Below are 26,768 nucleotides of genomic sequence, written 5' to 3' on the forward strand. Positions count from 1 at the left end.
CATAATTGGTTGCAGGGACTTGTTGCGTCTTTCTATTGATCTACATTATACTCCTATTCCCTAACCTCTGATTATATGTTTCAGTACTGATTTGACTTTCAACTAGTTTTGCTGGTAGATGAGTTTCTCTTAGTATTATTTTTTTCATTTAGACACTCTACAGCTTTAATATGGGCACTTTATAGTTTTTATACATTTATTAAAATATATTATTATATATGGCTCTGGGACAGAATCTCTGTTTTCTTCTTAAACAGGAAGAGTCCAAAGCTGCATTCATTACTTTTGTGAATTCAGCACCTGGACACCAGGAGGACGTATAGACACCCCAGCCAAAGGCTTTAATACCTCCCCCGTTTCCCTCATCCCCCTGTCATTCTTTGCCTTTCGTCTCAGGAGATTGGCAGAGAAGTGTCAGAAGATTGAAGATAGTCTCTCATAGAGGGTAGTACTCTTCAAATGGGACTGGAGTTTTAAGTAATCCTGTCAGCCTCTCAGTGAGAGCATGGGTGAAAGTTAGAGACCGGAGATGTAGGGGAGAGTCTTTCTGCAAAACCATCCCGACTCATATTAACAGCTCCAATCCGCGTTGATTAGTTTCGCTGCCTGCCTTTATTCACTCAAGTCCATTTCAGAAGCGAGGCTACTATCTTTCACATTTGAAAGGTCGTGTTCCTGTTCCACGGCGTAGATTCCAGTAAGATTGTTTCATTTCAATATGTGACTTGGGCTCATGGCTTTTCGGAACTTAACGGCCTTCATCTTTTTGCGTGGTCCTAGGGACTGGCGCGTTTTTTTGGCTTACACGATACACCTTGTGACCGGGTGTGGTCACGTTGTATTCCATTTCCGCACATTGACAGAGTGGCGACGGAGAGAGTCTGTTCGTTAGTTGTGAGTGCCATAGCCATTGGAGGTGTAAGGTGCCTTAGTGTTTGCCCATAATTGCAATCTCCAAGTTATGGAGGATTCTGATTTTTTGGAGACAGTTATCTCCGATTCGGAGTACACATCTTTCGAAGAGTATGAAATGGCCAGGGTTATCCATGCCCATCAGTCATGTTTCGATTGCCTTTCTAGAGTACTCTCTTCTCCGGTATAAGGGAATTTAGAGTTCGTTGAGCCATCCGCCCCCGAGGATCCCATGTCCCGGGAGGCGCATGCCCCAGAACCTTCTTTTGCTAGGCAAGCAGCTGCCCCTATGGCCATGACTCCTCCGTAAGGTGGCTTCTTTCCTCAAGAGGTAACAGCACAGTTCTGCTTTTCCATATCTATGGCGCTGGCACATTTATATCTCCCTAATGAGGTATTTTTAAGATACTGTTCTGGTTCTGTTGTTCGTCGGGCGTGGGATCACCTGAGTCAGTTAGACCTTCTGAGGAAGCGATGGCCTCTGAGGTTTCAGGGACCCCACCCTCGGGATAATTTTGCCTTCCGTTATAGACTGGCACGTCTTCGTGTTTTATAAAGGCATGTTTTGGCGGTGCTGGAGCATTCCAGCCCTAATGGACCGAGGGATCCTCGGTCTTCTGTGCTGGACGACAAACTGGATTAGACGTGTGGGGATGAAGCAATCTCTTTATCGTCTGTTTTCTTTCTTTAAGTATCTGTTCCAGTTCTGAGCTTGGGCATCTAATCGGCTGGTTTGGTTGGAGTACTATTTTTCTTGGGCGTTCACCCTCGGATGCTGCCTTAATTTTATTTAATCTGGTTAGGATATATTTGATTTGTTTTAAGAAGTTCATGTCTGCTATAATTTTCCTCTGGAACCGATACTTGCGATTTTGTGGTCGCGTGTGCACTTCCTTGGAAACTGCGTGTTTTCTATATCAGAACTTAGGTATGATTGTTTGTTTTCGATTCCTCTGGGGCTTCGATTTTTTTCCTTGGACAGTTTCAGGTGTTCCTTGTGCAGCCATTTACTGGTCGGGCGCTAGCTGCTGTTCCTTCAGGTTCATGTCACCCACGTGGTGCCGGTACGCTGGTTATCATGTTGGGTGTCAAGTCGTTTACTTTGTTGGAGTGTTCGTTTTATCTTTTATTAATCCATTACTTGAGGGGGTGTTTTCATTTCTTTATACGTCAACTTGCTCCTTGTCCTCGATGAACGGAGTATCGGAGGGATTGTATAGTTCCTCTGCCGTTCCTTATGTGGGGATCCGTCTATGATTCCTCGTTGGTTCTGAAGTATTTGTCTCGGAACTGTAGTTCTCCATTCCCAAGGGGTTTGGAGGTTCGGATGACCGCTGGACAGCTGAGGTACCAGTTGAGATGACGATTTTCGTTTCAATCTTGGTATTTTCCGGGTGTCTGTTTCCGTGTGGCCTAGTCGCAGGTGCCCCTCGAGGTTGCTGGGACTGTTTTTTCCCTTCTTGGGTGGTATGGTGATCTGAGTCCGGGAGTTCGGCTATGTCCGTCTCTCCCCTTTTTCTGTATATCGCACACTCTCATAAGATTGAGCACAGGGGTTGAGTTTCTCCTCCTTTTTTCCCGTCAACTGCCTCTGATCCGCTTCTCAGTGGGAATTGCGGGGTTGCCCATGTTATTCCTGGTACAGGTTTTCCGGGAAGCTGATCCTGTGAGGATCTTTGTCTCTCCACCTAGGAGTCTAGTGGGTCGCTCAATTGCCCACATGGCTAAGATTGTGTGTTGAATCCAGCTATTGTGGCATGTTCTCTGTTTTATGGAGCCCTGTTCCTAGTAAAATCCGGGGTCCCTGGACTGGGAGAGTTGCACTCGATCCTCTAGGAGCTCTTGGTTTCTGGGGTTGCAAGCTGTAATGATTTAGTAGAGAGTGAGGATGGATCACAACTGCAGAGTATGCAAAATAAATGATTTGTATCACTTTTGGCAAATGGACTATTGAACAGCATAGACCAAGCTGCTTTAAGTGAAGTTGTTATTCTCAAGTAATTGAATTGCAGATCAGAAACTTGTCTGGCAACAAATGATGTAAATCACATATGCTGTTGAATGTCACAGCAATAGTATAAACATAAACAAAGGCTGGATCAGAAGAAATGTAAAAAATAAAACAATTTCTTAGTAGCAAACTTTAGTGTTCAGCTAGCTCCCAGTATGATAAATCTTGATAAAGAAAAGCAGAGTTCCAGAAAGCAGGTAGTGTTGCTATTAGTGCTGGAGTAAGATATAACAGTTCAGTGTGAAGTGTAACTCTCAGTTTTAGACACTGTTAGTTAGTTTGTCACAGAATGGTATACACATGTGCTGATAGTCTTGCGGACAGTAGAGCAGCAGGGAAAAGCAAAGTTCAAGGTTTATTTGTACAGCACAGCTTAAAGTAACTACAGTGCTTACCCCCAGTCACCGGATGGTGTGAAATAGAAGCAGAATTAATTCTGAGATGTCCTTGTACTTAGTCCGTGGGAGGTTGTTTGTAGATGAGTTGCACTGTGTTGCAGTGGAAGAGAGATTGAAGTCCGCTGTGTGAGAAACGCTTCAGTGGCTCAAATGAGATAGCAACTCAGAGGGAGAAGGCAGCAAACACACTGCAGTATGAAATAAGTCTCTGTTGTAGCGTGCACGCTTAAAAGAAAAACTCGCCTCTGTAAAAGTTTATGTAGGCAAAATGAGCATATGAACCAGCAGTAAAAATAAGTAATCCCAAGGTAGTAGCTGGTTCAGAAATTGGAAGAAAAGCAGACTGGTTTGTTTTCAGAGAAAACACACAGCAAGTGGAAAACAGACAGACTTCAGAGCTAGTCTAGAAACTTAATAATTAAGCACCTGTCTGCAGTCAGCTGATGCCTTAAGTACAGGTAAGGCTGAAGTCAGGTGAATGGGAAAGGCATAGGTAAAACATGGAGTGGAATCCATACATAAGGTGAATGGGAAAGGCATAGGTAAAACATGAAGCGGAATCCTTACATACGCCCCCCTTCAAGCAAGCCGATCCTCGGCTTGATGTTTAGGTCTAAGAGGATATCGTCTGTGGAAACGGGAGATGAGTCTAGGTGCATCTATATTGGTATAAGGCTCCCAGGTGTCATCATCAGGTGAGTAGCCTTTCCATCTGACCAGATATTGTAAGACACCTTTATGCCGTCTGGAATCCAGGAGGTCTTGAATTTCATAAGTGTCCGGATCCAGGGGTACAGGTACAGGTGGTAAAATAGTTTTCACTGAAGGATCATCTGAAGCTGGTTTAAGAAGGGACACATGAAAAGTAGGATGGATGGGTATAGAACTGGGAAGGTCCAGAGTAACTGCATTTGGGTTAACAACGTGAGTGATAGTGAACGGTCCGATATATAATCCTGCTAGTTTTTTACTGGGAACAGGGATTTTGATATTTTTTGTCGAAAGCCAAACTTTATCGCCTATGGCATAAGATGGTGATGGTCGTCTGCGTAAGTCGTAGTATTTCTTCTGTGAGGTCTGAGCCTGTTGGATATTTGTTTTTAGGAAGTGGAAGTTTTCAGCGAGCTTCTGTAGTAGATCATCTACAGAAGGAGAAATTGGGTTATCCGTTTGTTCCAGGGAAAAATGTGGATGAAAAGCATAATTTGCAAAGAAGGGTGAAACTTTGGTGGATGAATTAACCGAGTTATTGTAGGCAAATTCGGCCAGATATAGGTATTGTGACCATTCATTTTGCTGATAAGAGCAATAACAGCGTAGATACTGCTCTAGCCATTGATTTAATTTCTCTGTTTGGCCATTTGTTTGTGGATGGAAGGCAGTACTTAGGCGATGATCAATTTTCAGTTGAGCAGAAAGACTTTTCCAGAACTTCGAGGTAAACTGAGTACCCCTATCAGTTGTTATGATTGAAGGAATTCCGTGGTATCTGACAATCGAATTTAAGAAGAGTTGTGCTGTCTCACTGGAAGTGGGAAGTTTGTTAAAAGGGATAAAATGAGCCATTTTGGTCAGGATGTCTGTGACAACAAGAATGGTGTTGAAACCTGAACTCACAGGTAATTCAACTATGAAGTCCATGCCGAGATGTAACCAAGGTCTATCAGGTATTTGAATTGGAAGAAGATGTCCATATGGCTTGGCCCTTTCCTTTTTGGAAGTAATGCAGATGGAGCAGTTTGAGATATAGTTTTTTACAGATGTTTCCAAATTTGGCCACCAGTAGGATCTGCTGAGAAGTTCCTTTGTTTTCATAATACCTGGATGTCCAAGGAGAGGTGGATCATGATGTTGTTTAATTAGAGCAGGTCTAAGAATCTCGGGGACATACAAGAGAGTCCCATGATAGTAGAGGTTGTTTCTACAAGATAGTCGGAGTTGAGGTAGCTGAGGATCTGACCGTAAAGCTGTTTGAAGTTGCGTCTTGAAAGTGGACAGTAGACCCAAAAATCTATCTGTGGGAATGATAGAAGTAGATTCCTGAGTGTTTGGAGGTCTAGGGTCTTTCCTAGAAAGTGCGTCCGCCTTTCCATTTTTAGAGCCGGGCCTGTAGATGATTTGATAGTTAAACCTGCTGAAGTATAGGCTCCATCTTACCTGTCGACTAGAGAGAGTTTTATTCCTCTGTAGGAACTCGAGATTACGGTGATCCGTGTAGATGATTATTGGTAAGACGGTGCCCTCCAGGAGATGTCTCCAATGTTCAAAGGCACGTTTTATTGCCAGGAGTTCCTTTTCTCCAACAGCATAGTTCATCTCAGGTGCAGAAAGAATTTTGGAATAGAAAGCTACTGGATGTAGTGGTTGGGATATACTGCGTCTTTGCGAGAGGACAGCTCCAAGGGCATAATCGGAGGAATCCACCTCCAAAATGAATTGGAGAGAAGGGTCAGGAAATTGAAGTATTGGAGCTGAGCAGAAGGAGTTTTTTAATGAGTTGAAAGCTTCAGTTGCTTTGGAGTTCCAGGTGAAAGGTGTACTGGAACTGGTGAGTACAGTGAGAGGTTTAGCAATTTGAGAGAAATTTTTAATAAACTTTCTATAATAGTTGCTAAACCCGAGGAAACGTTGTAGTTCCTTCCTATTTTTTGGTTGTGGCCAGTTTTTTACTGAATCGACTTTGTTAGCCTGCATTTGGATACCTTTTGGGCCAATGGAGTACCCCAAAAAATCTATTTCCTTGGTGTGGAATACACACTTTTCTAGTTTTGCATATAGCCTATGAACTTGGAGCCTGGAAAGTATCCAACTAACATGTTTAACATGTTCTTCAAGCGTGTTTGAGTACACTAGAATGTCGTCCAGGTATACGACCACACAAGTATCAAGAAGATCGTGAAATATATCGTTAATAAAATACTGGAATGTGGCCGGGGCGTTAGTTAACCCGAACGGCATTACCAGGTACTCAAACAGGCCGTATCTTGTCCTAAAGGCGGTCAACCACTCATCCCCTTCTCTTATGCGGACAAGGTTATAAGCCCCTCTTAGATCTAATTTGGTGAAGATTTTGGCATGTTGGAGGCGTTCAATGAGTTCGGGGATGAGTGGTAGGGGATACCTGTTTTTTATCGTAATTTTATTGAGCTCCCTGAAGTCGATGATTGGTCGAAGGGAGTTATCTTTGTTTCTTACGAAGAAGAACCCGGCTGCTGCTGGAGAAACTGAAGGACGTATAAAACCTTTTTTTAAGTTTTCATCTAAATACGTCTTTAAATGATCAAGCTCGGGTTGGCAAAGAGGGTAGAGATGACCGTAGGGAGGAGTGGTACCAGGTTTGAGGTCGATCGGACAGTCATACGACCGATGAGGAGGTAGAGTATCAGCTTCCTTCTTACTGAATACGTCTGCAAACTTCTCATATACTTTAGGTATGTGTGGAGTTTCTGTCAAATGGAAGAGAACAGAATGATTTAGACAGGTTTGCTGGCAATATGGTGAATCAAATTTTACTTCCAAAGAACACCAATTGATCACAGGTTCGTGTAAACGGAGCCATTGTAACCCTAGTACAATGGGGAATAGAGGAGAGGTAATAACATCAAAGGTGATGTATTCCTGATGTGAACCTAGGGTGGATACCAAAATGGGAATTGTATGCTGAGTAATAGGACCAGAAGAAAGTTCAGACCCATCTACAACCCGTATAGAGACAGGAGACAATTTAGTGATGAGAGGTATTTTATATTTTTCAACAATAGCTTTATCTATGTAATTCCCTTGGGCTCCTGTGTCAATTATAGCTTCTTTCGTCATGCGATTGCTGTCCCACTGTAAAGAGAGGGTTAAAGTACAGTGAATTGGTTTATCATGTTCAATCATTGAAGTCAAATGTAAGAGAGACTTATTATTTTTATTTTTACGTAGGGAGGGGCATTCGCGGATAGGATGGTTTGGGCTTCCACAATACATACACAGTCCTTTTGATTTTCTTCTAAACCTTTCTTCAGAGGTCAATGGACCCCTCCTAAAGCCTATATCCATAGGTTCAGGCACACTTGATGAAGAAGCAGTTGGAGGAGGATGGAATGATCTCTTGTAAGAAGAATCCCGAATTTGACGCTCTGACTTCCTTTCGCGAAGCCTTCTATCTATTTGCATTGAGAGCTTCATGAAGCCGTCTAAGGAGTCAGGGAGATCAGTTCGGGCTAGCTCATCTTTAACTGCTTCCGAGAGTCCTAGGCGAAATTGGTTTCTTAAGGCAATCACGTTCCATTGGGAATCAATGGCATGTTGTTTAAACTCCGTTATATAAACTTCAACAGGACGGTTGCCTTGCTTTAGTTTCCGCATCTTGCTTTCTGCAGTCAATTGTAAATTTGAGTCTGAATAAAGTTCATCCATGACTGCTAGAAAAGACTGTAGGGATGATAGAATAGGATCGTTGGTTTCAAAGAGCGTGTCTGCCCAGATTCGGGGTTCACCCCGTAGATAGGTAATCATTGTGAGCACTTTAATCTTATCATTAGGATATGTGAGTGGCTTAAGGTTGAAAGTGAGGAGGCAGGCATTCCTATATTGGCGATAGAGACTCCTATCACCATTGAACAAATCAGGTGCTGCAATCTGTGGTTCCACAATAGATTCAGCAGCTTTTGCTTTGGGAGGAGTTGTCTCTCTTATAACCTTAGTTAAAGTCTCATTTTCAATCTTTAGATCTCTAAGGCCTTGACTGAGTTCATCTACTCTTTTAGACAGGTTGTAAACGAATTGGGGCAAATCTGCTGGATCCATATTTTTTGGGCTTAATTATTCTGTAATGATTTAGTAGAGAGTGAGGATGGATCACAACTGCAGAGTATGCAAAATAAATGATTTGTATCACTTTTGGCAAATGGACTATTGAACAGCATAGACCAAGCTGCTTTAAGTGAAGTTGTTATTCTCAAGTAATTGAATTGCAGATCAGAAACTTGTCTGGCAACAAATGATGTAAATCACATATGCTGTTGAATGTCACAGCAATAGTATAAACATAAACAAAGGCTGGATCAGAAGAAATGTAAAAAATAAAACAATTTCTTAGTAGCAAACTTTAGTGTTCAGCTAGCTCCCAGTATGATAAATCTTGATAAAGAAAAGCAGAGTTCCAGAAAGCAGGTAGTGTTGCTATTAGTGCTGGAGTAAGATATAACAGTTCAGTGTGAAGTGTAACTCTCAGTTTTAGACACTGTTAGTTAGTTTGTCACAGAATGGTATACACATGTGCTGATAGTCTTGCGGACAGTAGAGCAGCAGGGAAAAGCAAAGTTCAAGGTTTATTTGTACAGCACAGCTTAAAGTAACTACAGTGCTTACCCCCAGTCACCGGATGGTGTGAAATAGAAGCAGAATTAATTCTGAGATGTCCTTGTACTTAGTCCGTGGGAGGTTGTTTGTAGATGAGTTGCACTGTGTTGCAGTGGAAGAGAGATTGAAGTCCGCTGTGTGAGAAACGCTTCAGTGGCTCAAATGAGATAGCAACTCAGAGGGAGAAGGCAGCAAACACACTGCAGTATGAAATAAGTCTCTGTTGTAGCGTGCACGCTTAAAAGAAAAACTCGCCTCTGTAAAAGTTTATGTAGGCAAAATGAGCATATGAACCAGCAGTAAAAATAAGTAATCCCAAGGTAGTAGCTGGTTCAGAAATTGGAAGAAAAGCAGACTGGTTTGTTTTCAGAGAAAACACACAGCAAGTGGAAAACAGACAGACTTCAGAGCTAGTCTAGAAACTTAATAATTAAGCACCTGTCTGCAGTCAGCTGATGCCTTAAGTACAGGTAAGGCTGAAGTCAGGTGAATGGGAAAGGCATAGGTAAAACATGGAGTGGAATCCATACATAAGGTGAATGGGAAAGGCATAGGTAAAACATGAAGCGGAATCCTTACACAAGCAGAGGGTTCAGATCCACCTATGAGTGCGGATTGCCATCTCGGAGGCCTGTCTTGAGATCTTTCTAGGATCCTGATCTGAGTCTCTTGCTAGTGTCCAATATTCAAGGACATTGGGGTGTGCTAGGCGCTATCTAGAGTGCCCTTCTCTGTATGAGGCAACTTGATGGTTCCTCAGGATGTACGGCCTGTCCCCGGTTTTGGGGGGTCTGGCTTAGAGCCAAGTTTTCTTTCTGAGATTTTAGGGTCTGGGTCGCTGCGCTCAGTCCTGGGCGGTTCAGTTTCAAACTTTAGGATTTAGAACGTCTGCTTGTCCCTTCGGGGAGTTGGTTTCTCACTCTCATGGGAGATTTGGTATTTGCCTGAAGGTTAGTTTGCTGCCTTTCAGGTAGATCTTCGGTTGTCGCCAGTGGCAACTTTTGCATTTAAGGCTCGAGATTGTCTCGACTGAGCTGGTAGTAATGACCGTTGGGTTATTACTCAGTGGTAATGTTTTACCATTCTCTTTGGTCTCCTCACCTTGCCTACGGCTGGGGAAGTGGTCTCCTTGGCTTTGTCCTTTTTGTTGAGGATTTGGAAATATACAGTTACCATGGAGACCCTTTGGGTCCTTATCTTCTTGTTTGAGGATTCTTACTTCCCTCCTTGCGTGTGGGATGTCAGGGGGGCTGGCTCTGGTACTAGGGTATTGTGGTTGCTTTGTGCCCTATCTTCACTTTTGGGATTGTTCCTTCTTAGAGACGGAGACTGTGTACGGCTTTCGTAACCCGAACATTTTGAGCCAGCTGTAGTAGCCTGATAGTTTGTTAGAAGGGCCTTTTAACAAGCAGGGTATTTGCTTATGCTATTGCTGATGTGGCTGCGGCCACATCCAGCGGATTCGTTCTAGAACAGTGTTTTAATGACTCTGCTTGTTAAGATCTTTTAGGTTTACTTAAAAATGCCAATTCTTTAATTTGTAATACTGTATTTGATATAATGAAAAAAATGTCAAAAGCATGTCCTTGGCAGTGCTTGTCAGAAGAGCGTTATGGCTTTTAATGTTGGTCTTCTGACATGGTGTCTAAATACAGACTTTTATCTTTCGTTTCAGGGAAATAAATTGTTTGGTTCTGATTTAGATCCTATTATATCGGTTACTGGAGGTAAAGCAGAAAGTCTGAAGCTGCAAATCGTTTTTGTTCATTTCATCAGAATAAGGAACAAAAAGTTGTCTCCTCTGCTTAGAAGAAATACACTTCTGGCTGAGTCTGGAGGCCTAGTGCTAACTGGAAGAAGTCAAAGCAGGCTAAGAAACCTTTCTCTACTTCCAAGACTGCAGGATGGTACGTCCCCCGGTGCAGAGGCTCTGGTAGGTTATGCCTTTTTCAGGAGACTTGGTTCCAGTCTTTTCCAGACTGGAACCAAATATAGTTTCCCAGGTTATCGAATAGGATTCAGAACAAGGCCTCCCAGAGGAAGGTTTTTCTGTCCAATGTTCCAAGGAATACCTTAAAGGCTTAAGCCTTTTTTCAGTTTTTTTCAGATCTGTAAACTATTGTAGTGATTGTGGCAGTTCATTTGCAGGAATAGAGAATGGAATTTTATTCAAATCTCTTCATTGTTCCAATGAAGGAAGGAAGTTTCAGACCAGTCCTGGATCTGAAAATTCTGAACAAGCCTGTAAGAAATTCCTTCTTTCAAAATGTAAACTATTTGGACTATTTTACCTTTTTGTTCAGCAAGGTAGGTTTATGTCCACAATATATTTAAAGGATGTTTATCTTCATGTTCCAATTTACAGTGAACATGACCAGCTTCTGAGGTTTGCCTTTCTAGACAGGCATTTTCAGTATGTTGCTCTACCATTTGGTCTGACTACAGCTCCAAGAATTTTTGCAAAGGTTCTGGGTGCCCTATTGTATGTGATCAGATCTCAGGGTTTTGCAGTGTTTGCGTACCAGTACAACATCTTGGTTCAAGCTCCATCTTTTCCTTTAGCAGAATTTCACACCAACAGTCTGTTGTTTCTTCAACAACATGGTTGAATGATCAGTTTACCAAAGAATTCTTTGGTTCCTCAGACAAGGGTATTTTTTTTTTTTGGTTTTCAGATAGATTGTCTCCATGAGTCTTTCTCTAACAGAGAAGATAAGTTTAAAAAAATGTCAGCTTGTCTGGACCTTCAGTTTCTCTCCTTTCCCTCTGTTGCTCTTTGTATGAAAGTTTTGATGCTCATGATTGCAGCGTCAGATTCTATTCCTTTTTCTCGATTTCATATGAGACGTCTTCAGCTTTGTATGCTTAGTCAGTGGTACAAAGATCATTCTCAAAGGATTATTCTGGATACTGGTACGAATCAGTCTCTGACTTGGTGGCTGGATCATCATTTCATTATTCAGGGGCTTCTTATGCTTGTCCTATTTGGTCTGTGATCACTACAGATGCAAGTCTTTCAGGTTGGTGCTCTGTTTGGGGGTTCTCTGAGAGCACAGGGAGTTTGGGATCCTCAGGAGCCGAGGTAACCAATAAATGTTCTTGAACTCTGTGCTATTGTCAGGGCTCTTCAGGCTTACCTCAGTTCAAAAAAGGAGTCTCATCTCCGTTTACAAACAGGCAGTGTCACAGCAGGGGCAACTGAGTCCCCTTGCCATGTGGGAAATAGCATAATTCTCCCCGGGCAGACATCAGTTCCTGTCTAATTTCTGTGATACACATTCCAGGAGTGAGCAACTAGGAAGCAATCTCTAAATCCAGGGGAATGGTCACCAGGATGTGTTCAATCAGGTTGTAGGTCTCCCAGAGATAGATCTGATGGCTTCTCATTTGAACAACAAACTTCCCAGGTACTTTGTGAGGTCCAGGGATCCTCATGCAGAGTTTTTTGATGCTCGAGTAGCTCCTTGGTCATTTAAGCTTGCTTATTTGTTTCCTCCTCTGTTACTTCTTCCCAGGATCATTTCCAAAATAAGTCTAGAGAAATCATCAGTAATCCTGATTGCCTCAGCTTGGCCGCATGTGGATTTGGTTCAGGAGTCTTCCTTGGCCTCCTTCTTTACGGTCAGACTTTCTGTCTCAAGGTCTGAACTTGATGGCATAACAATTGAATGGTTAGTTCTTAGGCATAGAGATTTCTCTGATTCTGTGTTTGAAACCTTAATTCAGGCTCATAAGCCTGTAACTTGGAAGATGTATCATAAGGTTCGGAAGACCTTTATTTCTTGGTGTATAGATGATGGGGTTTCCTGGCATTCTTTTAGAATTCCTAGGATTTTGCTGTTCTTACAGGATGGTTTGGATAAGGGCTTATCTGCCAGTTCTCTGAAGGGTCAGATTTCTGCTCTTTCAGTATTGTTTTTGTCGGGCGATTGCTAATCTTCCTGATATTCATGGTTTTGTTCAGGCTTTGGTCTGTATTAAACATGTAAGCCAATTTCTCCTCCATGGAGCCTTAACTTTGTGTTAAAGTGCCAGAAAACATGTTGAGATCTGTGCATATCCTAAAAGGGCTAATTAAGTAAAAAAAAATAGTTTGCATAAAAAAATTGTTTACAAATTGCTGGCAAGTATTTTAAAATTTTCAAAAATAAGCAAAATACTTTACATAGCCATGCTATCTGGAGTAGTCTGATCCACCCTCCTTATCAGTGTTTTCCATCAAAAAACCCATGCATTGTATTTCAACTGAGTTTACAGCAGCTTCTAGTCATGCTCCAGCAGATAATGAGTGTTAGTCTTGCATTCTACCAAATCCAAAGGTGGGTATAGATACAGCCATAGAAGGATTTGAGTGGGGGGGGGGGGGAGTTAAAGCTGTACAATTCGGAAACTTAATAGAAAGGGTTAATGGTAAGGCACTGCAGTATACATTTGCAGGTAAAGTAATTAAAATACATATTATATTTTGTCTCTATCTCAACTTGTTTTATGTCCCTTTAAGGGCTTTGCAGGCTCCTCCTTTTGAACCTATGCATAAGGTTGATATTAACCTGCTTTTTTGGAAAGTTGTATTCCTTTTGGCTATCTCTTCTGCTAGAAGAGTTTCAGATTTGTCTGCTCTTTTCTGTGATGCTCCTATTTTTCATCTGGATAATGCAGTTTTAAGGACTAAATGTGACTTTTTGCCTAAATGTTTCTTCAGACAATTGATTAAAGGGACACTCAAGTCAAAATAAATGTTTATTATTCAGATAGAGCATGCAGTTTTAAAACACTTCAATTTACTTCCATTATAAAATTTTGCGCACACTTTTCATGTTTACACTTTCTCAGGAACAAGGTCCTATTGAGCATGTGCACAAGCTCACAGGGTATACATATACTAGTCCCGTGACTGGCTGATATCTGTCACATGATACAGTGGGAGAAAAATAAATGTCAGAAAAAAAAATCTACTGCTTATTTGAAATTCAGAGCAGGTGTTATTGCATTGTCTGTCTTTTAATTATATACTTGTTAATTATGCAATTTTACTGCATTGAGTGGTCTTTTAATGCTCCTTTGTGTCCTAATCCCAAGAATGCTTCAGAGAGATCTTTGCATAATTTGGATATTGTTAGAGCATTGAAATATTATATTGATGCTACTATGGATTTCAGACAGACTTCTAATTTAATTTTTCTGGTACTAGAAGAGGTCAGAAAGTTTATTTGGCATCTTGGTGGAAACTTTTTATTCACAAGGCTTACTTTAAGGCAGGTTAGCCTTTTTTCGTGATAGTGAAAGTACACAAGACCCCACCCTGTGTTTTGTTGGTGTTTGTTTTTTCTCTTGAGCGCATCTTTTTTCCATATTCCTTTTATGGTTCTTATTCCTTTTTCCTACCTCCATGTTGCTTGACTATTTCTTCTGTTAAGTGTGATCAGTCCACGGGTCATCATTACTTCTGGGATATTACTCCTCCCCAACAGGAAGTGCAAGAGGATTCACCCAGCAGAGCTGCATATAGCTCCTCCCCTCTACGTCACTCCCAGTCATTCTCTTGCACCCAACGACTAGATAGGATGTGTGAGAGGACTATGGTGATTATACTTAGTTTTATATCTTCAATCAAAAGTTTGTTATTTTAAAATAGCACCGGAGTGTGTTATTATCTCTCTGGCAGAGTTTGAAGAAGAATCTACCAGAGTTTTTGTTATGATTTTAGCCGGAGTAGTTAAGATCATATTGCTGTTTCTCGGCCATCTGAGGAGAGGTAAACTTCAGATCAGGGGACAGCGGGCAGATGAATCTGCATAGAGGTATGTAGCAGTTTTTATTTTCTGACAATGGAATTGATGAGAAAATCCTGCCATACCGATATAATGTCATGTATGTATACTTTACACTTCAGTATTCTGGGGAATGGTACTTCACTAGAATTACACTGTAAGAAATACATAAAGCTGTTTAATAACTAGAGATTATGTTTAACATTTTTGCTGGAATGTAAAATCGTTTTCATTTGCTGAGGTACTGAGTGAATAAATGTTTGGGCACTATTTTTCCACTTGGCAGTTGCTTAATCTGTTTTCTGACAGTTTCTGTTCTCCCTCACTGCTGTGTGTGAGGGGGAGGGGCCGTTTTTTGGCGCTTTTACTATGCATCAAATATTTCAGTCAGCAACTCATTGTATTCCCTGCATGATCCGGTTCATCTCTACAGAGCTCAGGGGTCTTCAAAACTTATTTTGAGGGAGGTAATTTCTCTCAGCAGAGCTGTGAGAATTATAGTTTGACTGAGATAAAAAACGTTTATTCTGTAATTTGTTTCCTGCTTTCAGAATTTGTTATCTTTGCTAATGGGATTAAACCTTTGCTAAAGTTGTGTTGTTTACAAGGATTGAGGCTATAACTGTTTCAATTTATTAATTTTCAACTGTCATAGATCTTCTGTGCTTCTAAAAGGCACAGTACGTTTTAATATTATTCTAATTGAATTGTATTTCCAAGTTGCAAGTTTATTTGCTAGTGTGTTAAACATGTCTGATTCAGAGGATGATACCTGTGTCATTTGTTGCAATGCCAAAGTGGAGCCCAATAGAAATTTATGTACTAACTGTATTGATGCTACTTTAAATAAAAATCAATCTGTACAAATTGAACAAATTTCACCAAACAACGAGGGGAGAGTTATGCCGACTAACTTGCCTTACGTGTCAGTACCTACATCTCCCGCTCAGAGGGAGGTGCGTGATATTGTAGTGCCGAGTACATCTGGGCGGCCATTACAAATCACATTACAGGATATGGCTACTGTTATGACTGAGGTTTTGGCTAAACTAAGAGGTAAGCGTGATCACTCTGGGGTGAGAACAGAGTGCGCTGATAATATTAGGGCCATGTCAGACACTGCGTCACAGGTGGCAGAACATGAGGACGGAGAACTTCATTCTGTGGGTGACGGTTCTGATCCAAACAGACTGGATTCAGATATTTCAAATTTTAAATTTAAACTGGAAAACCTCCGTGTATTACTAGGGGAGGTGTTAGCGGCTCTGAATGATTGTAACACAGTTGCAATACCAGAGAAAATGTGTAGGTTGGATAAATATTTTGCGGTACCGACGAGTACTGAGGTTTTTCCTATACCTAAGAGACTTACTGAAATTGTTACTAAGGAGTGGGATAGACCCGGTGTGCCGTTCTCACCCCCTCCGATATTTAGAAAAATGTTTCCAATAGACGCCACCACAAGGGACTTATGGCAAACGGTCCCTAAGGTGGAGGGAGCAGTTTCTACCTTAGCTAAGCGTACCACTATCCCGGTGGAGGATAGCTGTGCTTTTTCAGATCCAATGGATAAAAAGTTAGAGGGTTACCTTAAGAAAATGTTTGTTCAACAAGGTTTTATATTGCAACCCCTTGCATGCATTGCGCCGATCACGGCTGCAGCGGCATTCTGGATTGAGTCTCTGGAAGAGAACATTGGTTCAGCTACCCTGGACGACATTACGGACAGGCTTAGAGTCCTTAAACTAGCTAATTCATTCATTTCGGAGGCCGTAGTACATCTTACTAAACTTACGGCGAAGAATTCAGGATTCGCCATTCAGGCACGCAGGGCGCTGTGGCTAAAATCCTGGTCAGCTGATGTTACTTCTAAGTCTAAATTGCTTAATATACCTTTCAAAGGGCAGACCTTATTCGGGCCCGGGTTGAAAGAGATTATCGCTGACATTACAGGAGGTAAAGGCCATGCCCTGCCTCAGGACAAAGCCAAAGCCAAGACTAGACAGTCTAATTTTCGTTCCTTTCGTAATTTCAAAGCAGGAGCAGCATCAACTTCCTCTGCACCAAAACAGGAAGGAGCTGTTGCTCGCTACAGACAAGGCTGGAAACCTAACCAGTCCTGGAACAAGGGCAAGCAGACTAGGAAACCTGCTGCTGCCCCTAAAACAGCATGAATTGAGGGCCCCCGATCCGGGATCGGATCTAGTGGGGGGCAGACTTTCTCTCTTCGCCCAGGCTTGGGCAAGAGATGTTCAGGATCCCTGGGCGCTAGAGATAATATCTCAGGGATACCTTCTGGACTTCAAATACTCTCCTCCAAGAGAGAGATTTCATCTGTCAAGATTGTCAACAATCCAGACAAAGAAAGAGGCGTTTCTACGCTGCGTACAAGAGCTCTTGTTAATGGGAGTAATCCATCCAGTTCCACGATCAGAACAGGGACAGGGGTTTTACTCAAATCTGTTTGTGGTTCCCAAAAAAGAGGGAACTTTCAGACCAATCCTGGACTTAAAGATCCTAAACAAATTCCTAAGAGTTCCATCGTTCAAGATGGAGACTATTCGGACAATTTTACCTATGATCCAAGAAGGTCAGTACATGACCACTGTAGATTTAAAAGATGCTTACCTTCACATACCGATTCACAAAGATCATTATCGGTACCTAAGGTTTGCCTTCCTAGACAGGCATTACCAGTTTGTGGCTCTTCCATTCGGATTGGCTACAGCTCCAAGAATCTTCACAAAGGTTCTGGGTGCTCTTCTGGCGGTACTAAGACCGCGGGGAATCTCGGTAGCTCCATACCTAGACGACATTCTGATACAAGCTTCAAGCTTTCAAACTGCCAAGTCTCATACAGAGTTAGTGCTGGCATTTCTAAGGTCACATGGATGGAAGGTGAACGAAAAGAAAAGTTCACTCGTTCCACTCACAAGAGTTCCCTTCCTGGGGACTCTTATAGATTCTGTAGAAATGAAGATTTACCTGACAGAGGACAGGCTAACAAGACTTCAAAGTGCTTGCCGCACCCTTCATTCCATTCAACACCCGTCAGTGGCTCAATGCATGGAGGTAATCGGCTTAATGGTAGCGGCAATGGACATAGTACCCTTTGCACGCTTACACCTCAGACCACTGCAACTGTGCATGCTAAGTCAGTGGAATGGGGATTACTCAGACTTATCCCCTTCTCTGAATCTGGATCAAGAGACCAGAAATTCTCTTCTATGGTGGCTTTCTCGGCCACAGCTGTCCAGGGGGATGCCATTCAGCAGACCAGACTGGACAATTGTAACAACAGAAGCCAGCCTTCTAGGTTGGGGTGCCGTCTGGAATTCTCTGAAGGCTCAGGGACAATGGAGTCAGGAGGAGAGTCTCCTGCCAATAAACATTCTGGAATTGAGAGCAGTTCTCAATGCCCTCCTGGCTTGGCCCCAGTTGACAACTCGGGGGTTCATCAGGTTTCAGTCGGACAACATCACGACTGTAGCTTACATCAACCATCAGGGAGGGACAAGAAGCTCCCTAGCTATGATGGAAGTATCAAAGATAATTCGCTGGGCAGAGTCTCACTCTTGCCACCTGTCAGCAATCCACATCCCGGGAGTGGAGAACTGGGAGGCGGATTTCTTAAGTCGTCAGACTTTTCATCCGGGGGAGTGGGAACTTCATCCGGAGGTCTTTGCCCAAATACTTCAACGTTGGGGCAAAACAGAGATAGATCTCATGGCGTCTCGACAGAACGCCAAGCTTCCTCGTTACGGGTCCAGATCCAGGGATCCAGGAGCAGTCCTGATAGATGCTCTGACAGCACCTTGGGACTTCAGGATGGCTTACGTGTTTCCACCCTTCCCGTTGCTTCCTCGATTGATTGCCAGAATCAAACAAGAGAGAGCATCAGTGATTCTAATAGCACCTGCGTGGCCACGCAGGACTTGGTATGCAGACCTGGTGGACATGTCATCCTGTCCACCTTGGTCTCTACCTCTGAAACAGGACCTTCTGATACAGGGTCCCTTCAAACATCAAAATCTAACTTCTCTGAAGCTGACTGCTTGGAAATTGAACGCTTGATTTTATCAAGACGTGGGTTTTCTGAGTCAGTTATTGATACCTTAATACAGGCTAGGAAACCTGTTACCAGAAAGATTTACCATAAGATATGGCGTAAATACCTATATTGGTGTGAATCCAAAGGTTACTCTTGGAGTAAGGTTAGGATTCCTAGGATATTGTCTTTTCTACAAGAAGGTTTAGAAAAGGGTTTATCTGCTAGTTCATTAAAGGGACAGATCTCAGCTCTGTCCATTCTGTTACACAAACGTCTGTCAGAAGTTCCTGACGTCCAGGCTTTTTGTCAGGCTTTGGCCAGGATTAAGCCTGTGTTTAAAACTGTTGCTCCACCATGGAGTTTAAACCTTGTTCTTAATGTTTTACAGGGCGTTCCGTTTGAACCCCTTCATTCCGTTGATATAAAGTTGTTATCTTGGAAAGTTCTATTTTTAATGGCTATTTCCTCGGCTCGAAGAGTCTCTGAATTATCAGCCTTACATTGTGATTCTCCTTATTTGATTTTTCATTCGGATAAGGTAGTCCTGCGTACTAAACCTGGGTTCTTACCTAAGGTAGTTACTAACAGGAATATCAATCAAGAGATTGTTGTTCCTTCTTTATGCCCAAATCCTTCTTCAAAGAAGGAACGGCTACTGCACAACCTGGATGTAGTCCGTGCTCTAAAATTTTACTTACAGGCAACTAAGGAATTTCGACAAACGTCTTCTCTGTTTGTCATTTACTCTGGGCAGAGGAGAGGTCAAAAAGCTTCCGCTACCTCTCTTTCTTTTTGGCTTCGTAGCATAATTCGTTTAGCTTATGAGACTGCTGGACAGCAGCCTCCTGAAAGAATTACAGCTCATTCTACTAGAGCTGTGGCTTCCACTTGGGCCTTCAAGAATGAGGCCTCTGTTGAACAGATTTGCAAGGCTGCAACTTGGTCTTCGCTTCATACTTTTTCCAAATTTTACAAATTTGACACTTTTGCTTCATCGGAGGCTATTTTTGGGAGAAAGGTTCTTCAGGCAGTGGTTCCTTCTGTATAAAGAGCCTGCCTATCCCTCCCGTCATCCGTGTACTTTTGCTTTGGTATTGGTATCCCAGAAGTAATGATGACCCGTGGACTGATCACACTTAACAGAAGAAAACATAATTTATGCTTACCTGATAAATTCCTTTCTTCTGTAGTGTGATCAGTCCACGGCCCGCCCTGTTTTTAAGGCAGGTAAATATTTTTTAATTTATACTCCAGTCACCACTTCACCCTTGGCTTTTCCTTTCTCGTTGGTCCTTGGTCGAATGACTGGGAGTGACGTAGAGGGGAGGAGCTATATGCAGCTCTGCTGGGTGAATCCTCTTGCACTTCCTGTTGGGGAGGAGTAATATCCCAGAAGTAATGATGACCCGTGGACTGATCACACTACAGAAGAAAGGAATTTATCAGGTAAGCATAAATTATGTTTTTTTGGACTGAGGTAACTGTGAGGTGGTAGGGGTTTTATAGAGCTTGAAAATTTGCCTCCTCCTAGTGGTAAGGAAGAGTAATGGATCGTGGACTCTCACCTCCATGAAAGATATGAATTTATTAGGTAAGCATCATTTTTTTTTTTTATAGAGCTAGCTCATGATTGCATAATTTGTAATATTATTTTGTTGATGATTAGTGTTCCTTAAATATAATAAATTGCAGTGGGGTTTAAAAAATCCAGGGCACTATGGCACCTCAATAGTTGGGCCTGAGTCGTCAACCTAGCTAATCCCTTTTGCCTACCATTAGGGCCCTATTCATAGCACTGAGCCCACAACACCATATCCCTAATAAGGTAGTCTGCAACTTGTGCCATTTTGGAAAACAGTGGAATATGATATTGCTTTGTGCTTCTGGTAATCAATGGTTTAAATCACATTCAAACATACATAAAAAACATAAATAAACAGAAAAAGTTTTGGGTTCTAGATTTAAAAACAATTTGACAATCTTTTTTTTTTTTTTTTTTTTGTTATTAGCAGGTAGCAGCATTACTATAAAAGCTTTCTCACTTGTGAATAAATTTGTAACTTTGTAAGACATGTCTGTTAATGGAATTGAATGGAATATGTAAAAGTGTTTAGTACATTTAACGGATGAAATTATGTTGTCATGATTTCTTTTTTTCTTTTTTCTTTGCTGTATAATTTTTCAGGTTGTGGAGTTGCTGTTGGCCAGAGGAGCAAATAAAGAACATAGAAATGTTTCAGATTACACTCCTCTAAGCTTAGCTGCATCTGGGGGCTATGTCAATATTATTAAAATATTGCTAAATGCAGGAGCAGAGATCAATTCCAGGTGAGCCAGGCATTGCTTTTCTATTTACTTAGTAACTAGTTTTAACCATATATATTTAAGAAAAAATCCAGTTTGACACTATTTTGAGGCCATTTATAATAAACATCAAATTGATCACTTACATTTTTGTTTAATAAAATGGTGAGAGTCCACGAGCCATCACATGTGTTATTAACCTTTTAACGCCGTTATGCAGTTCTATTCCGTCATAATTACACTGGGCTTTAGAGCTGTTATGACTGAATAGAACGTCATAGCCAACGGCTGTCCTGAAGCCTACTGCGCTTCCTGGATTTGATCGCGGTCTGGAGGGCATTCCTATTGTTATAGGGACGCCCCTCAGACCCGATCCAATAATTAAAATCTCGCAATCGTGTGATTTCAATTTGTCTACATCGGAACAGTTGTTCCGATGTAGACACTTTAACCCAGGCAGGAAAGGGTTAAACTCCAGTCCAGACAAAATAACCATCATAACAAAGCTTTTAATCACTCCCACTTTCCCATAATCCCGTAGTGTTTAATTTTGCCTCCAGTAAGGAGTGAGGTGAGGATCAGTAGGTTTATCAGACCAACTTCTCCATGGAACCTAAATCTGGTTTTGAGAGTATTTCAGCTACAAGCTTTTACATTTATGCTTGGTCTTGATATTCAGCTATCTTGGAAGGTTCTATCTCTCTTGGCCATTTCCTCTGCCATAAGAGTGTCTGAACTTTCTGCCTTATCCTGTGATTACGCTTAGATTATTTTGTCATGTACTTTCACCATCTTATGAAAAAAAAAAAAGTTATTCTTACCTGATAAATTAATTTATTTTAAGATGGTGAGAGCCTAACAGACCTTTTTTCTGTTCTATTGGTAGCAGTGCCAATTTGCACTTCACTTATCCTACCTTATCTTTTCGACTTTTCTAAATTTCCCCTTTCTTTTGGCCATATGTATCGCTAAGGCATTATGGAAAAGTGGTAGGTATTAAAAGCTCTATTATATTGGGTGTTTTGCTTCCTCCTAGTGGACTGAAGTTTAATCCCAAGCATGATGGCTCTTGTACTCTCACCATCATGAATAAAATTAAATGGACAGTCTAGGCCAAAATAAACTTTCATGATTCAGATAGGGCATGTAATTTTAAACAATTTTCCAATTTACTTTTATCACCAATTTTGCTTTGTTCTCTTGGTATTCTTAGTTGAAAGCTTAACCTAGGAGGTTCATATGCTAATTTCTTAGACCTTGAAGGCCACCTCTTTTCAAAATGCATTTTAACAGTTTTTTTACCACTAGAGGGTGTTAGTTCATGTGTTTCATATAGATAACACTGTGCATGTGAAGTTATCTGGGAGCAGGCACTGATTGGCTAAACTGCAAGTCTGTCAAAAGAACTGAAATAAAGGGGCAGCTTGCAGAGGCTTAGATACAAGATAATCACAGAGGTTAAAAGTATATTAATATAACTGTGTTGGTTATGCAAAACTGGGGAATAGGTAATAAAGGGATTATCTACCTTTTAAAACTATAAAAATTCTGGTGTAGACTGTCCCTTTAATTTATCAGGTAAGCATACATATTTTTTTTTCATCCAAAGATTAAAGTTGGTGCAAGGTCAATGGATTTAATTGAGGTCCTTTCTTTCCTATGGCATGGAGAGTCCACAAATCATTCCAATTACTAGTGGGAATATTCACTCCTGGCCAGCAGGAGGAGGCAAAGAGCAGCCCAGCAGAGCTGTTAAGTGTCACTTCCCTTACACATAACCCCCAGTGATTCTCTTTGCCTTGATCATGGGAGGATGGCAAAGAAGGTGTCTGAAGATTTAAACCCTTTATATGAATTCTTTTTCCTGCAAGCAAGTATTGGGGCTATGCTGTGTCCATATCAATCTCTTTAGTAAGAGTAATGGTGACTTTTAGCAGTTTGAAGGCAGCGAAGTGTATGCTACTCCTTTGATAGAAAACCAGGGTTGGTTACTCTGGTTTTTTTTTTCTTCTAACAGGTTCCTGATAGATATTGATGAATCAGTCACACCTAAGAAGCTGTTTTCTGTCCTACAGCTGGATCCACAGGTAAGTGCTCTTGCCTTCTAGGTTTTGAGGGCAGCACTTCAGAGGTTAATCCTCAGTGGATCTTTGAATGGGACACTACTAATTCCTGTCCTTCAGGAATTTATTTCTGGGGAGTTTATTTTATGCAGGCGCTTAAGATGTGTTTTTAATTCACTAGAAGGGGTTAATATTTTTACCCTTCATTTATTCAGGCTGAATCTGGCTAATAAACAGGTTTTTTTGAGGAATTCAGATACTTGTTTGAGTTTTTTTTTATGTGACATATCAGTAAGATATATAGGAATCTCAGGGGACTTGTTTGTTTTTTGTAGCGCTTTTATTTTGAGCTCTTTGTATTTTTTTTTATTTTTTTTTATGTGCGCTCAAGTGGCTACGCTAGTAAACTTAACAGGGTATATGATGTTCCTTCCTGTTCCAGAACGTATGGCAGATATCATAGCTTAGGAATGGGATTAGCCAGGGATTTCTTTTTCCCCGTCTTCTGTTTTTAAAAAGATGTTTTCTGTTGCTGATTCTATACGTGACTCGTGGCGCACAGTGCCCAAGGTAAAGGGAGCTATCTCTACTCTTGTCAAGAGAACTACTATTCCTATTGAAGATAGTTGTTCTTTAAATAATCCCATGGATAAGAAGCTTGAGGCTTTTTTAAAGATGTACGTTCATCAGGGATTACAGTAGAGGAGATCCAAGACAGGATCAAGGCTATCAAGCTGGCCAATACCTTTATTTGTGATGCCAACATGCAAGTTCTTAAACTAGGAGCTAAGATTTTTGGTTTCACTGGTTTAGCTTGTTGAGCTCTGCGGTTAAAATCTTGGTCTGCAGATGTCACATCCAAGTCCAAGCTTTTTTCTTTGACTTATAAGGGTTATACCTTGTTTGGTCCAGGTCTGGCTGAAATAATTTCCGAAATTACAGGTGGAAAGGGCTCTTTCCTACCTCAGGATAAAAAGAAAAGACCTAAGGGTCCACAGAATTCAAACTTTTGTTCCTTTTCGTAAATTTAAAGGACAAAAGTCTTCCTCTTCCAAGCCGGAACATTCCAAGTCGTCTTGGAGGTCCAATCAGCCTTGGAATAAAGGAAAACAAGCCAAGAAGCCTTCTGCTGATTCAAAATCAGCATGAAAGGACCGTCCCCGATCCTGTATTGGATCAAGTGGGGGGCAGGCTCTTTTTTTTTTTTCCGGCCGGCTTGGCTACGCGACGTCCCGGATCTTTGGGCCGTAGGCATAGTGTCGCATAGTTACAGAATAGGATTCAAATCCTTTCCTCCCAGGGGCAGATTCCACCTGTCAAGGTTATCTGCAGACCAGATAGAGAAAGACCTTCTTAAACTGCGTAAAGGATCTTTTGCCTGGGAGTGATTGTTCCTGTTCCCCTAGAGAAACAGGGCCTAGGATTCTATTAAAATCTGTTTATAGTTCCGTAAAAGGAGGGCATTTTTCGTCCCATCCTGGACCTAAAGTGTCTCAACCAATTCCTCAAGGTTCTGCCCTTCAAAATGGAGACCATCCGTTTCATTCTTCCTTTAGTCCAAGAGGGTCAGTTCATGACAACCATGGATCTGAAGGATGCGTATCTTGATGTTCCCATTCACAGGGATCATTACCAGTATCAGAGGTTTGCTTTTCTGGACAAACATTTCCAGTTAGTTGCTCTTCCTTTTGGCCTTGCTACAGCTCCCAGAATTTTCACAAAGGTTCTGGGGGCCTCTTCTGGCAATGGTCAGGTCTCAGGGAATTGCTGTGGCGCCTTACCTTGACGACATCTTGGTTCAAGCATCATCTTGTAATCTAGCAAGATCTCCTACAGAGATGTTGTTCTCTATTCTACATTCCCACGGGTGGAAAGTGAATATGAAAAAGAGTTACCTTGTACCAGATACAAGGGTGTGTTTCTTAGGAACAATTATAGATTCCCTGTCCATGAAGATTTTTCTGACAGACGTCAGAAAATCCAAACTTCTTGCTTTGTGCATTTCTCTCCAGTCTGCTATTCGCCCATCAGTGGCTCAATGCATGGTGGTGATTAGTCTGATTGTTGCCTCCATGGACATCATTCCTTTTGCTCAATTCCATCTGAGACCTCTGCAGTTATGCATGCTCAGTCAATGGAACGGAAATCACTCAAATTTCTTGTAGAAGATAGATCTGGATCCCTTAACAAGAGACACCCTCTTGAGTTCACAGGACCATCTGTCTCAGGGGCACATGTTTCCTAAAGACCTTCCTGGGTGACTGTGACAACGGATTCTAGTCTGGGGAGCAGTTTGGGGCTCCTTAAAAGCCCAGGGCCTGTGGACTCAGGAGTATTCTCTTCCTATAAACAGCTTAGAGTTGAAAGCAATTTTCAATGCCTTGACAGCTTGGCCTCAACTAACCTTGGTCCGTTTTTTTAAGATTCCAGTCGGACAACATCAACTCGGTGGCTTACGTCAACCACCAGGGAGGAACTCGGAGCTCCTTATCAATGAAGGAGGTGACTCAGAATTTTCCAGTGGGCGGAGTCTCACAATTGCTATCTCTCTGCCATCCACATCCCAGGGGTGGACAACTAGGAAGCTGATTTTCTGAGCAGGCAATGATAACCCTTAGATGGGGGGTTACGGAGTTGGATCTGATGGCGTCTCATCAAAACGCCAAGCTTCCAAAGTACGGTTAAAGGTCAAGTGATCCTCAAGCCGTTCTGATAGACGCTCTGGTGGTTCCTTGGAACTTCAATCTAGCATACCTGTTTCCTCCGTTTGCTCTTCTTTCACAAGAAATTACTCATATCAAGAAGGAAAGAGCGTCTCTGATTCTAATAGCTCCTGCATGGCCTTGCAGAATCTGGTGAAGATGTCCTCTCTTCCCTCTTGGAGGTTGCCTCTGAGGAAGGACCTTCTAATTCAGGGTCCCTGCCTTCATCCAAATCTAGATTCTCTGAAGCTGACTGCTTGGAGACTGAACGCCTAGTTTTGGCCTAGACTGTGGCTTCTCTGAGAAGGTCATAGATACCATGCTTTAAGCTTGCAAGCCTGTCACTCGCAGATTTTACCATAAGGTATTGCGTAAATACCTTTTATTAGTGTGATTCAAAGGGTTTCTCTTAGTACAGAGTACGGGTTCCTCGAATTTAGGCTTTTCTTCAGGAGGGCCTGGAGAATGTTTTGTCGGTCAGATCTCTGCACCATCTATTCTTTTGCACAATAAGTCTGGCAGATCTGCCAGATGTTAAATCTTTTGTTCAGGCATTGGTCAGAATCAGGCCTGTGTTTAAACCTGTTGCTCCTCCTTGGAGCCTTAATCTTGTTGTTAAGGTTTTGCAGCAGGCTCAGTTTGATATTATATTACTATCTTGGAAGGTTTTGTTTCTTATTGCTATTTCTTCTGCTCACAGTTTCCGAAATTTCGGCTCTGCAGTGTGATGCCCCTTACCCTATTTGTCATGCTGATAAGGCGGTCCTCCGTACTAAGCTGGGGTTTCTCCCTAAGATTGTGTCGGATCACAATATTAATCAGGAATTTGTTGTTCCTCCTTTTTGTCCCAATCATTCCCAGAAGGAACGTCTTTTTGCATAACTTGGATGTTGCACATGCTCTAAAATTTTACCTTCAAGCAACTAAAGTTTTTCGCCAAACTTCTGCCCTGTTCGTTGTTTTCTCTAGTAAGCGTAGGGGTCAGAGGGCCCTCTTTCTCGCTCTTTCTTTCTTTCTTTCTTTCTTTCTTTCTTTCTTTCTTTCTTTCTTTCTTTCTTTCTCTCTTTCTTTCTTTCTTTCTTTCTTTCTCTCTTTCTTTCTTTCTTTCTCTCTTTCTTTCTCTCTTTCTTTCTTTCTTTCTTTCTCTTTCTTTCTTTCTTTCTCTCTTTCTTTCTTTCTTTCTTTCTCTTTCTTTCTTTTTCTTTCT

The 26,768-nt window shown here is 41.7% G+C and overlaps 1 protein-coding gene across 4 annotated transcripts in view; it reads left to right on the top strand.

The window, feature by feature from the left end:
• ANKRD17 (ankyrin repeat domain 17) overlaps positions 1-26,768 on the top strand; it is a 584,488-nt gene that overhangs the window by 290,063 nt on the left and 267,657 nt on the right. For all 4 annotated transcript variants that reach the window (XM_053703322.1, XM_053703325.1, XM_053703327.1 and 1 more), the window contains one exon: positions 20,678-20,820. In XM_053703322.1, the coding sequence (XP_053559297.1) occupies positions 20,678-20,820 (143 nt within the window). The remainder of the gene's footprint in view (positions 1-20,677; positions 20,821-26,768) is intronic.

Source organism: Bombina bombina, chromosome 2 (genome assembly GCF_027579735.1).
Source record: "Bombina bombina isolate aBomBom1 chromosome 2, aBomBom1.pri, whole genome shotgun sequence".
In the NCBI taxonomy this organism is placed as follows: Eukaryota; Metazoa; Chordata; class Amphibia; order Anura; family Bombinatoridae; genus Bombina; species Bombina bombina.